The 14,175-nt window shown below is 43.0% G+C and overlaps 1 protein-coding gene across 1 annotated transcript; it reads right to left on the bottom strand.

Annotated features, from left to right (window-relative positions):
- Window positions 1-3,470: 3,470 nt before the first annotated feature.
- Window positions 3,471-5,503, bottom strand: HCAR2 (hydroxycarboxylic acid receptor 2). Its single transcript, XM_027853546.1, has one exon. It carries the CDS (start codon window positions 5,409-5,411, stop codon window positions 4,326-4,328), a length of 1,086 nt encoding a protein of 361 aa, XP_027709347.1. The 5' UTR covers window positions 5,412-5,503; the 3' UTR covers window positions 3,471-4,325.
- Window positions 5,504-14,175: the final 8,672 nt, after the last annotated feature.

Raw genomic sequence — 14,175 nt, 5'->3', positions numbered from 1 at the left:
CCACCTAGCTATCTTGATATTTTTCAAAGATGGTTTGGCCTAGCTGATAAGAGTCAGGAAAACTTCAGTTCAGATTCTACCTCTGACACTTAACAACTGTTAAACCTTTGGTAAGTCATTCAGTTTAATGCAGCATGCATTTATTAAGCACCTCCTGTGTGCCATTGGATGAACTAGTAGCTAGGGTTACAAAGACAAAAAAAAAAAAAAGCAGTACCTACTGTTAAGGTGCTTCCATTCTACTGACCCCTTCTGAGCCTCAGTTTTCTCATCTGCTAATGAGGATGATCATACCTGTAGTGCCTGTCTCACAAAGTCATTGTAGGGATCATTAATAAGATCATGTATATAGAGTGTTTTGTAAATTTCAGAGCACTATGTAAATGGCATTTGCTATTATCCCTAGCTTTGTATAAAATTATAGCACCCATGCCTAAAACATCGTATGTATTTCTTTTTCTTTTTTTTGGCATGAGGCAATTGGGGTTAAGTGACTTGCCCAGAGTCACACAGCTAGTAAGTATTACGTGTGTGAGGCCGCATTTGAACTCAGGTCCTCCTGACTCCAGAGGTGGTGCTCTATCCACTGCGCCACCTAGCTGCCCCCATATGTATTTCTTTCTGGTGAGCTCACCCCACCTTAAGAACACAAAGTGCTGAGGGTCCTAGATTTACAGAGCCATCAGAAGCAGCTGAGTCCAACCATATCTTTTTTACAGATGAGGAAACAGAGACAGAATGAGATTAAATGACTTGTACAGGATCACACATCCGAAGTGGGATTTGAACCTGGATCTTCCTGACTCCAAGACCAGTGTCCAATTTACTGTACTGTGGTGTCTAGAGAAGGTCCAGAGAAATGTTATGAGTATGATCAAGGGAGGTAGCTGGGTGTTACAGTGAATAGACTGCTGGGCCTGGGGTCAGGAAGAGCTGAGTTCAAATCAAGCTAAGCTGTGTGACCCTAGGCAAGTCACTTAACCCTTTTTGCCTCAGTTTCCTCATCTGTAAAGTGAGTGGCAACCCACTCCAGTACCTTTGCCAAGAAAACCCCAAATGGGGTCATGGAAAGTCAGACATGACTGAACAATGACATGATCAAGGGAACATACTAAAGAAAAACAGGCAAGATTAAATCTCTAAGATGGCCATAATTGAAGTTTATAAAATTATGATAAACATAGCATTTTTCCTCAGTGTTTGGAATACTACAACTAGGGTGCATCACTTTGGTGCTTGGAAAGGAGGTTGTTTAGAAGAAATAAAGTCCTACTTTATACAGAGGACAGTCAATTTAATTGAACCGTGGACCAAGAGGAGGGGTCCCAAAGGGCAAATAGTTTAAAGACCAGTTTAGATTAGAACTCCTGTGGATAATAGACTCATGACTTTATTAAAAGGCGCTCAACATATTTGAGATATATTGTGATTTATTTTAAGTTGTTGTCATAGAGTAGAACTAATCACGCCCTCCCACAAAATATACTTCCATGTTACTGCTGGAGACTTTCTGAAGCCAACAAAATGTCCCTGGAGGGATCGGCTGAAATGGATGATAAGAGAAAAGAGAGAAAACTTATTTTCTGCCCTGCCCATTTGCTTTACTCAAGGGAACCAATCCTCCTCTTTGCATGAGGGATAGTTTTGTAGATACTTGCAGACTCACGCTGTTTTAAGAATTATACATTTCTGAATCTGATTCCTCCACTGAGTCATGGATTCTGAGTTAGGGAAAATCCCTGGTCTTTCTCAGAGCACCAGGCTCTTCCTCTTTGTAAAAGCGATGATCTATGTGCCTTTTCACTGGTTGTATCCTCCATGCCAGGAATGTTTTCCCCAACTCCTCTCCAACTCTTAGAATCCCAGGCTTCTTTCAAGACTTAGTCAACGATGTACAGGGAAAGAACAATCGGAAATGACTAACCTTGGCCCCAGAAAAGAGATATGAAAAGATATCTCCCCTCATTCCTTTGCAGAGGTATGAATAGGAGTGATGTCTATGGGTGTAGAACATTGGATAGAATGGTAGGTTTCTTCAACATATCAATGGGTTTTGCTGAATTTTTGTTCTTTTCTACCTCATCTTCTATAAAAAAATTTTTTTTTATAATAATGGGGCATGGAAGGAGAAGAGGTACAGGGGGAAATGTAGATAATGAAAAAATAAAAGCTATCAATAAAAATGTGCTTGATTTTTAAAAATACAAATCACATGCAGGCTTTTGCAGGCAACCTCTCTCAATCTTCTAACCCTAACCCAGCTCCTAGCGCTTTTCCCTCTAGCATTACTTTGTATCCACTTTGTATATATCATGTATACTTTTTTGTGCACGTAGTGTTTCTCCCTGTTAGCATATGAGCTCTTTGAAGGCAGGGTCTAGTTAGCTTTCTTCTCTCTGCTGCTCCAGAGCCCAGCTTAGTGTCTCGTACACCCTGCACAGAATAAGAGCTTAAATGCTTGCTGAATGATCAATTGAAAGGCAATCAAAGTCCCCTGACTCATTTGCAGAGGTGGGGGCTCCACAAGTGTGGCTCATTCACGGATATGGAGCATTTTATATATTATCAGATTTTAAAAAATATGCTGATCAGTTTTGCTGGGGGTTTTTACCTCTTCCCTCTTTTCTTTCATAATTTGTTATTAGGGATAATTCTCCTGGATTGAGTTGGGGGAGGGACACAAAAATTTAGATGATGTAAGAAAACAAAAGATGTCAATTAAATTTTTAACAAGAAAAGTAACTAAAGGCAATTAAATAGAAAAAGTACTGGATTTGGAGTCAGGAGACCTGGGTTCAAATCCTGTTCTGTCATTTACTACTTGTGTAATCCCAGGACAAGTCATTTCCTCTCTTTAGATCTCAGTTTCTTCACCTATAAAATGGGAGGGAGGGGAAGGGAAGAGAGAAAATTGGACGAGATGGCTTTTGAGGTCTCTTTCGGCTCTACATCTATGAGCCCATGATCTTGTCACCTCCCTAAAGGTCCGATGCCTCATCTTTAAGTGGGGAGGTTGCTCCCCAAGGTCCCTGGGTTCCCAATAGCTCTTTGATTCTCAGAAGTGTTGCAGAGTAAACATGTCCCGAGATTACTCTCATTATTTATTTATCTCTGTTCAGGCAGATAGGGTGGGACCATCTATAAGTTTCCTATCAAGAACTAAGGAGGTCAGGGACAAGCTTCTACTCGCCAAGGAATCCAGGAGTGCCTGGGAGCCAGAAAAGAGCTTAGCAGCAAAGCCAGGTGACTAATTCCCCACAAACCAGGACTTTTTCTTGCCATGCTGAGATTCGGAACTGAAACTATAATACTTAGAAGCCCCTTTTTCCCTCAGTGAAAACTCTTAATGCTTGTCCCCGTTCTGTTTTAGTTTTCCTATGGTACACACTCAAGAACTCGAAATAACAGCTCAAAGAACAGACGAGCTTTTCTGTGACCCATCACATGCAACACAAGCGGGGATTTTTTCTATTAAATTTTATTAAAGAAATGAAATCATGGTAACTACTGGACAACAGAGGTGGTTAAAAACGCGCACAAACCACACAAACCACTGTCCTCTGACCCGTAGGTAGTAGCATTTTCCCTTTAAAAGACAAAAGCAAACAATGAAGAGGCAGCTTTCTTCTGAGACCGGAGAGGGTGGTTTGTTTGTTTTTTTCCAGCTTCTCAACCCTCAAGTGTAAACATGCTAGGGATCGATTAGTAGCCCATTAGCTGTACTGAACATGTCATTTAATATCACTTAGTATCACTGTTCAGTTTCCCACCTTCTAATGGGATCTGCATTTCCTTGTGTTTATTCTCTTCCTTTCACCACTGGAGAACGCGGACATGGGGAGTCTCTTCGATCCCGGATGGACTGGCCAGCCTCTGAAAGGACCAGGCACCCCGGTTCTGCACACAGTCCTGCTGGACGTTGCTCCTGGAGTGGAGGACCCACCCTCCCCCACCTCCTCTACTTCCACTCGTGGAGGGAAAAGTGGAACAAGACGCAGATTCTGACCAGAAGCTCCAGGGCTGGCAGAGTGCCTGGCCCAAATCTATGGTCTCTTCTGGACTCAATTCCACTGTTGTTACATTTGGGATCTAGACGATGCTTTGAGATGCATAAATTAGGCCAAGCCTTCCAGAAGATGAGCTTTGCAGATCAGAATTGAAAGTCACTGTGCTGTTTCTCTTGTTCATCAGAGCCATCAGCTCTGAAGACAACAGGTATCTATGGACCAGTGCAGTGGTATCGATCCATAGACCAACAAGACCCATTTCTAGAAGTCTTAGTTCTAGTAGCCTCATTCTCCCTTCTCTGCCATCACCTGGATTGTTTAAGGAGATGCTGGGGCTGTATTTGTAGGGTTCCACGCCACACTGGAGTTCATCATTAATGCATCTGGCAAACTCTTTCCGGCGTTGGTATTTCCACAACTGGAACTGGCGAGGCACAAGTCCCCTGTGAGATCCCCGCTGGTGCTCCGGTTGTTATCAGAGTCTCCTGTTGACTTTTGCCAAAGATGGCAAGTGATCAGCTTGGAGAAGAAGTTGGGGAAAGATGGGCTGGAGAAGTAGTATACCAAGGGGTCCAGCATGCTATTCATGTAGGTGAAGCTGAGGGTGATATAAAAGGCCAGGTCTGCTGAACGGTAGATCTCACAGTTGCTGGTGCCCTGTGAGTGGAGGAGCCAGAAGATTCGTATTCTCACAGCCACACTGGGCAAAAAGCAGATCACAAAAACGATGGCGACCACCATGACAAATCGGATGGCCCGCTTGATCTTTGCCTGCTTGTCCAACTGCCTCCTCCGAAGACTCCAGATGATGCTGGTGGAGCAGAATATGATGATGCCAAGGGGCAGGAAGAACTCCAGGAGAAACATGGCATCATGCCAGCCAAAGGTTGGGCAGATGGCAAAGCTGCTGCAGAACTGTGAGTCTCCCATCTTTTTCACATGGGAGTTGATGAGGAGGTGGCCAGTGAGGCCGATGGTGACACCCCACAGAAGGAAGCTGATGATGGCTGCTGTCCTATTGGATAGCTTGTTCAGAGCATGATGGGGGTGAACCACCCGAAAGTATCGGTCCACAGCCACAACCGTGAGGAAGATAATGCTGCCCTGCCGGTTCATGGCCAACATGAAAAGCATCAGCCGGCAAGGGATGTCACCAAACTTCCAGTCCCATTTTCTGACATAGTTATCCGTCAGAAAGGGAAGACAGAAGATCAGAAGTAAGTCAGCCACAGCTAGGTTGAAAAGGAAGATCCGGCTAGATTTCCAGGACTTCAGGGAAAAGCAGAAAGCCCACAGGGCCAGACCATTGCCAATGGTTCCAAACACAAACTCCAGCCCCAGCACTGGGGGCAACACCCGAGGAATAAAGTCATCACGGAAGACGCAGCAGTTTTTGCTGCTCATGGCTTGGCTTTGCAGAGAGAGAACGTCACCGAGGAGTTTCCTGCTAAAGACCGGCACTCAAGGAAAGAGGTGTGTGTGTGAGGGTGAGTAGCTGTGGGTCTGCCTTTATGTTAGGTCAGAGGTGTCGAAATAAATGACTGAATGGTTACCAGGAAACTACGAAACAGCTGGGAAAAAAAAAAGGAGAAAGACAGAGAGCAGAGAGCTTATGCAACCTTTCAGTAGCTGTTTGCATAAACAAATAATAAAAATCCCTGAGGTCGACAGAACCCACAATACTTGGTGAAAATATGAAGGGTAAATTTAGACAGATTGCTATTTGATTGTTATGAATGTGAAGGATGTCCTCTATGGGAAGCGAGAGTCTGTGTGGCCGATTCAGGGGTTCTAGGGTCAAAGCCTCAAATCCTCTCTCTGTCACTTACACCCTGGGGTCAATTTGAGGGAGTCACTTAACCCATCTGAGACTCAGTTTTCCTATCTGTAAAATGAAAAATTGGAACTCTAATGCCCTTTCCAGTTCTATGATCCTGTGTTTGTCACTAGGTTTTGTGTGTGTGTGTGTGTGTGTGTGTGTGTGTGTAGAGCTATTTTACAGAAATTATTAGGGATAAATGATGAGTTTATTTATGCTTTTGGCAAGATCACATTTGCCAGACTAAACAATATCATTTTTTTTAAAAAAGAAAGCCTCTAGAACTATTTGAACATTTCCTCCCCGCCCCCCCCATACATACATTTATTTAAAGTATTTTTTGGAATTCTGAGAAAATAGTAATGGGCCTTTTGCAAGGGCAAATATCTTGAATTTTTCTTTACTGTCCCTTTTGATTCTCCCTCCACAAATATGAAATACCCCTCAATTTTAAGTTATTTTCTAGTTAGAAAAGTATGCTAAAGAAAATGAGTTGTTTTGTTTCCTTGTAATTTGCCTCGAGGCCTCTTTGGCTCTCCAGTGGTGCAGGAAATTGAATTGACAGTAAACTTTTCTTTGTTTTTCCAGCAACAAAAAGCAGCATCTATTCCATGTCCGCTGTGCGGAAGTCGCTGTGCTGGTTAAGAAAGGCAAAACCATAAGTGAGCAGTTTCTAAAAATCTGTTTTAAGGAAATTGAGCTTTTCAGTGGCAAGACCCTATTAATAGGATGTAAGTGAAACTATCAGTCAGAAAGGACCTCAGGAACATAGGTTAGGTGGCTAGAGAGAAAGACTTGGAAGCAGAAAGACCTGAATTCAAATCCAGACTCAGACACTTACTAGCTGTGTGACCCTGGGCAAGTCACTTCACCCTGTTTGCCTCAGTTTCCTCATCTATAAAATGAGGACTATTATAGCACCTACCTCACAGGGTTGTTCTGAGGCCCAGATGAGACAGTATATATGAAGTGTCTAGCCCCTAATAGGTACTTTATTATTGAGGAAAACAGCATGTATCTAGAATAAGCGGCCAGGGAAGGGAGCCCTGATGTTGGCAGACATAAGAATTACAAGTAGAGGAACAGAGCAGTAAATTGTTTCAACCTTCCCAGTAGCAATGTATTCATTTTCTTATTGTTCCTTAAGCAGGGGGTGAAAAGGTGGAGGTAGGTTCTAAGTGACAGCAAGGAAGATGGTGAGATGTCTACACTGGGTGGACACTGGCGTCCCAGCACATTGCTGGATGGTCTGGACAGTCTAGGGGATGGGGGTGGGGTGGGGTAGGGGAGTTAGATAAAAAAGATTAAGGTGATGATTGACTCAACCTAAGATCACCCCAACTAAGGTGAATTTCAAAATTGAGCTGATTAATTTCCTCATGATGGGGATGTGAGAGGGAAGTGAGAGAAGGGCCTTTAGAGTACCTAGTCTAGAAGTCCTAGGGTAGAAAGAGCCCTGACTCAGGAGTGAGAGGAACTATGTTCAAATCCCACATGTGATGTCTACTACCTTATTTATTACTGGGTGACTTTGTTGTTGTCAGGTCATTTTTCAGTTGTGTCTGACTCTTCCTGACCCCATTTGGGGTTTTCTTGGCAGAGACACAGGAATGCTTTGCTGTTTCCTTCTCCAGCTCATTTACAGCTGAGGAAACTGAGGCAAACAGGGGGAAGTGACTTGCCCAGGGTCACATAGCTGGTAAGTGTCTGAGGCTGGATTTGAACTCGTGAAGATGAGTCTTTTTGGTTCCTAGTCCAGTGTTCGATCCACTGTGCCACCTTGATGCCCAGGGTGACTTTTGGCAAGCCAGTGAATCTCCACGGGCCTCAGTTTTCCCACCTGTAAAATGAGGAGGTTGCCTTCTAAAGCTATGATCCTAGGCAGGAAGTGGAACACTATGGCAGGGTAGATGATCAGGCCCTAGTGTCCTGGCAGATGAACTGTAGGAGACGAGCTAATAAAAGGCAAAAAGAAATCAGTGTCCTACAAGTCCATCCCAAGGGGCTCTATTACTAACTTTCTTATAAATCGTAGTCTTTTTATTATTGTTGTGGTGGTCCATGTGGACCGCAAGAGTACCATCATAGGAAGGCTCCAGTGGATGGAGCTATCTTTTTCCTTCTGGACTCATTAGGGAGTGGCTACTTTCACTCAAATCAGTTCAATTTAATTCGACGCATTCCAATTCAATTCAATTCAGCCGGCATTTATTAAACACTTACAAAGTATAAGACCTTTCGCCTACTCGTCTGCCCTCAAGGAGCTGACATTCTAACAGTGGGTTGTGCCGTGTGCACAGATAAGAACCCTACAAAGGTCCCATTGGGGACAAAGGAGAGATCCAGGCAAGGTGCCCTTGACGAGGGAAGGAACATTCAACATGGGTGGAAGGAGTGGCTTTCCCAGAGAAAAACAGTACCGAGCTGAGCTCCAAAGGAAGGGACAACTCTGAAAGGAAAGAAGAAGAGAAAATAATACATGAAACAGAGAGCACGTGAAAGGGAGTAAGGTGAAACAAGGCTAATTTTAATGGGGAGTAAGGAAGAAGATAGCTGGGGATCAGAGTGTAGTTGACTTGAAAGGCCAAGTTAAAGGGCTGGTATTTCTAACCCAGAGGCAATAGGGAGCCAAGGAGGGCTTATGAGCAGGGTAGTAACATGATCAGACCTGTGCATTGGGAAGATTATTTTAGCATCTGTATGAAGGATGGTTTGGGAAGTGAAATCTATGGAGCTGGTAACAATCCCCCTTAATTCTAGTGCCATCTCTCTGTTGATTATTTCACATTTATCCTGTCTATAACTTGTTAGTACATAGTTGTTTATGTGCCATCTCCCCCGTTAGATTGTAAACTCCCTTGAGAGTAGACATTGGTTTTGCCTTTCTTTATATCCTCAACACTTAGCATGGCACAAGGCACATAGTAGGTGCTTAGTCAATGTTTAGTGGCTGACTGATATCCTTAGAAACAGGGAGACAGCATGGTAGGGTGGAAAGGGCACAGGATTTGGAGCTAAAAAACCTGAATTAACTCTAGCCTCTGTTACTCCCTGTGTGACTCTGGGCAAGTCATCTACTCTCTCCAGGCCTCAGTTTCCTTATTTGTAAAATGAGAGGCAACAAGCCTCTAAGGTTCTTTCCAGCTATGATACTCAAGGCTTTACTCCATTCTTTTTAGGAGATGTTCTAGGCTTAGCTCTGCTTCTTATTAGCTGTGTTTCTGGGATAACATCATCCCTCTTTCTGGGCTTTAGTTTCCTCATCAATAAAACAAGCATATTGGACCAGATCACCAAGGTCCTGTCCAGCTCTATGATTCTAAACAAAAATTTAAAACTCTCCAGGCAAATGACTTCTCTTCTCCTTGGATTCTGGGGGCCAGTTCCAGGGAATTTCTTGCCCTAAAGCAAGATTGGAGTCTTGTTTAATCTTGTTTAGGTCTTCCTTCCATTCACCGGGCTCAGGAAGCTTGTCACAGTGAATCATTTTAAAAAACAGAAACCAAAGTGGTTGAAACCCCAGGGAAAGTCAAGCATTTCCAGTGGATCATCCCCCAGATCTTGGTCAATCTGTGCCATAGGTCAGGAGTGACTTGGTTTGTGTTTCTGAAGCATCCTGGTTAGATTATGTGAGGGGCTCCCTTTTGTTTTTTTATTTACCTAAGAATTAAAAAAAAGAATTTTAAAAATTCAAACTTTCTTATTTATTATATATAATTGTGAAGATTTCATCATACAGAGAACTGAGAAAAGGATTCTGTATGAAACAGTGGGCAACTAGATGGCCCAATAGAGCACTGGGCCTGAAGTCAAGAAGATTTAACTTCCTAAGTTCAAATCTGGCCTGAGACACTTACTAGCTGTGTGACCCTGGGCAAGTCACTTCACCCTGTTTGCCTCAGATTTCTCACCTGTAAAATGAGCTGGAGAAGAAAATGGCAAACCACTCCAGGATCTTTGCCAAGAAAACCCCACGAAGACTTGGACACAACTGAAATGACTGAACAATAACAACATATAAAACTGTGAGCTTCTGTTATTTCCAAGTTGTTTTAAGAATTCTGAGGTATATAATGAATGTATTTATTTTTCCAACATTTTTTATTTTACTATCATTAACTTGGCAAAAATCAGCAAACGTGAACACTGTCATATTCAAAGAACCATAGGAGTGATGCCCCATTCCCTTCTATCTCAGGCCCTCGTAAAATAGGGTTAGGTTCCTTGAGGGCAGGACGTTGGCCATTTTTATCTTTATGATCCCAATGCTTTGCCCAGGTTTGGTGTCTGATAAATATTTGTTGAATTGAATTGATTTGGGAAATGAAAACAAAGCATCTGTTAGTGGAAGGAGGGAGCTTAATGAACTGGGAGGAAGCTGGTTATCTTGACCCAGACTGGGCAGAGGGACCCATAGAAGGAAAGGGGAAGAATGAGGTTCTGGAAGCCCAACTCATTTGCTGGAAGCAGACCGAGTGCCCATTTTTTTTGTCATCCTCCCCAGGGATGATACATTTCTCTCATCTATTCCTCATCTCCAGATCTCACCAGAACAGAGACCCTTAACTTTTGATTATTTCGTGCAGAACTTTGGCAATCTGGTAGAGCCCGTGGACCCTGTTCTCCAAAGAATGCTTTTAAATAATTTAAGCAAAAGCTAAATTTCAGTAAAATGTTAAGGAAAATTAAGATGTCATCCTTTTTTTTCCACATCCAACTTAACAGACTCCCTGAAATCTACTCACCCTGAACTAGAGTGTAGAATTTACTATAACATGGGTCTCCCTCGTACCATATGAAGAGAGAAGAAAGGCACCATGGTATAGTGGATAAAGCACTGTACTTGAAATCAGGAGGACCTGAGTTCAAATCCTGCTCAGACTAACTAGTTGTGTGACCCTTAACATTTAACTTCTTGTGCCTTGGATTCCCCATCTATAGCTCTAAATCTGTGATCCTATGTGGGTTAGGCCCTAGACATGCTTTGGGGTTTTCTTTGTGGGCCTCCATTCCAGATCTCAACCCCTCTCTAATGTTGTAAATGGGGTTCATGAGGAACTATGTCCAAAGGTAGTTAGGTGGCACCATACTGCATAGAGCACCAGGCATGGAGTCAGAAAGACCTGAGTTCAAATCCTGACTTAGAACTACTAACTGTGTGACCCTAGGCAAGTCACTTAACCTCTGTTTGTGTCAGTTTTCTCAACTATAAAATGGGAATAATAATAGTGCCTCCCTCTAAGGGTTGTTGTGAGTCTCAAATGAGATCATATTTGTAAAGTGCTTAGTACGATGCCTGGGACAAATAGAAGGCGCTATACTGTATAAAATGCTTATTCTTTTCCCTTTTTCCAAAATCAGCTCTCTATGTCCAATTAAAGTGATACACAGTTCCAAACTTAATCAGATGGATCCTTAGCAGACGTGTAGGCATAGGACTTCATAAGCTTCAAGACAGCCCTTCCCTCTGAGGCTGTGGAAACCATCGCCTTCCTTTCAAGTACTTGGAGACAGATAGAATGTTGAGATAAAACAATTTCACATTTTATTGCCAATTAAATTGCTGAAACAGTTGACATTTGAAAAAGCCAATTGAGAAAGTGACTTGACAAAAAGTCCATCTCTTTAGTGTCAGGGAGAAGGTGTGTGTTGTATCTGTGATCTTTGAGGATTGCTCAAAATCAACTGGATTTACTGTGGAGGGAGACTCTTTATAGAGATATCTGGAGAGAAGCTGATAAAATGTTTTCCAGTCATGGTTGGGAAGCCTCTGTCTCTAAGAGAAAGGAGAAAGAGGTATTTCCTGAGAAGAATTCTTTTCCACTCTCTCTTATCACAGTGGATTTTTGAGAAGAGGTTTTTGGGGGTTTTTTTAGTTGATAACTATGGAGAAAACTGAATGTGCGAGAGGAAGTGAAAAAATATCAACATCTGAATGGATTTGAAAGCATTTATTATGCCCTTACTGAATGTCAAGCACTGAGTTGAGAAAGGTAGGAGAGGTGGCCAGGGAGGGATGTTTTGTCAGGGAAGTCAGAGGGAATGATGAGTGGAGTCCTAAGGGGAGCTGATACATGTAGGAAAGTAGTGGACTGGCAGAGGTGGTTTAGTGTGGAAAGTTACAGGGATGGTGAGTGAGGAGAACCACAGGGGAGTAGAGTGACACAGCCTTTCCAGGAACAATGACAGAGTTGATTGGATTATGGTTTCTGAACTGGAAAGTTGGATTGGGATGGATGGGGGTCTACTCATGGGAGGTTCCTCATCTGTAAAATGAGCTAGAGAAGAAAATGGCAAACCACTTCAGTATATTTTCCAAGAAAACCCCAAATGGTCACTAAGAATCAAACATGACAGAAACATGACTGAATAACAACAACAAAAATGTACCAAGCTCTGTGTTAAGTACTGGAGATATAAATCCAAGCAAGTAGGACGGATCTACCCACAAGGATCTTGCATTCTGATGGAAGAAGACAAAAGATATAATGGCGTCATGGCCATGTTTTGGGCAGGAAAGTCAGAGGGAATAGTGATTGGAGTCATAGAGAGAGGCTCCATACACATATAGCTGAGTGATGACTAGGGAGGGGACTAAGAAGTCCCAAAGGAGTGGTGACTGGGGTCATAGGTCAATTAATTGACATCTCCTTTACAGGAATGGTAGTGCTGATTTGTTTCATGTTATTAGAGGTAGAAGTAGAAAGAGAGCCAAGATGGCAGGCAAGTGGTATTGAGGGTTAATCAGAAGCCCAGGGTATCAGAGTTCTCAATCAGAGGTGGAGTCTGGAGTGCAAGCAGCCGTAGAGATGGATTTGTTTAATAATCTGGATGTCTTCTGTAGCTGGCACAAAGCATGGTCCCCTGAGAATGGTGGTTAGTAAGACTATAGTGTATTTTTGTTCTGCACTAGCCATCCAGGCCTCCACTACAATCATGCCTGAGTCAAGTTGAAAGACTTACTGTTTGGGGAAGCTAAACAGGCCAGACAGTTGAGGCCCTGGGCTGTAGTCTTGGCCAATCCAGTGACTGACTCACTAACTTTCAGCCCTTGTAGTGCTCCAGCACAGGATTCTTACTTGAGTCAACGGCACCCAAGTAGCCTGAGGACAGCATGATATAATGGAAGTCTAGAAAGGGCAAAGACGGTCCCTGACCTGCATTGGTAGAGGGAATTTCCTCACCTGGACATTCCCTATACCAATGAAATCACAAGGCCAGTCCCTATTCCTATCCATTCTATTAAAAGTGATACAGTTCTTTTTAATTTTGTATTTGCAGTTCTTAACACACATTTATTCGGAATACTGGAACCAACTAAATCAAGGGCCTTGCTTTATGATGCCTACGTGGGATCCTAATGGAGAAGCCAGGACTGCAAAATTTTTTTTATAGAGTACTAGTTCCATCAGACTCTTCCTTTCTATGTTTTTCCAAACTGTATAATCAATCTGGTTTTTTAAGTGAATATGCTCGTTTACTTGAGTTGAGAGCAAAACAGAAATCACAGAAGGTATGCATATGAGAATATACCAGATAATACAGAGTGAAGGAGGTCTCCTGTTGGTTTGTTTGTTTGTTTTTTTTAGGCAATTGGGGTTAAGTGACTTGCCCAAGGTCACACAGCTAGTAAGTGTCAAGTGTTTGGACTGAGGCTAGATTTGAATTCAGGTCCTCCTGACTTCAGGGCCAGTGCTGTATCCACTGCAGCACCTAACTGCCCCGAGGTCTCCCACTGGGAGTGAGAAAATTTGGCTCCACCGAGAGACAGAGACAGGGACAGACAGATAGACAGAGAGAAGAGAGAGAGAAAGACAGAGAAAGAGAAAAAGACAGAGAGAGAGAGAAGAGAGACAGAGAGAGAAAAAGACAAAGAGAAGGAGAGAGACAGAGAAAGAGAAAAAGACAAAGAGAGAGAGAAGAGAAAGAGAGAGAGACAGAGAGAGAAAAAGACAAAGAGAAAGAGAGAGATAGAGGGAGAGAGAGATAGAGGGAGAGAGAACAGAGACAGAGAGAAGATAAAAAGACAGAGAGAGAAAAAGACAAAGAGAAAGAAAGAGAAAAAGAGAGACAGAAAAAGACAGAGAAAGAGAGACAGACAGACAGAGAGAAGAGAAAGAGAGAGAGACAGAGGGAGAGAGAGCAGAGACAGAGAGAGCAGAGATAGAAATAGACAGAAACAGAGAGACAAAGACAAAGAGAGAGGCAGAGAGAAAGAGCGACAGACAGAGGAAAGAGAGAGAAAGAGAGAAAGAGAGAGAGGGAGAGGGAGAGAGGGAGAGGGAGAGAGGGAGAGAGGGAGAGAGAGAGAGAGAGAGAGAGAGAGAGAGAGAGAGAGAGAGAGAAGGA

This window comes from Vombatus ursinus, unplaced genomic scaffold (genome assembly GCF_900497805.2).
Source record: "Vombatus ursinus unplaced genomic scaffold, bare-nosed wombat genome assembly UNPS02009994.1, whole genome shotgun sequence".
Classification (NCBI taxonomy): domain Eukaryota; kingdom Metazoa; phylum Chordata; class Mammalia; order Diprotodontia; family Vombatidae; genus Vombatus; species Vombatus ursinus.
Note: the sequence above shows the minus strand (reverse complement) of the source record. Positions and strands in the feature narration are given on the sequence as shown.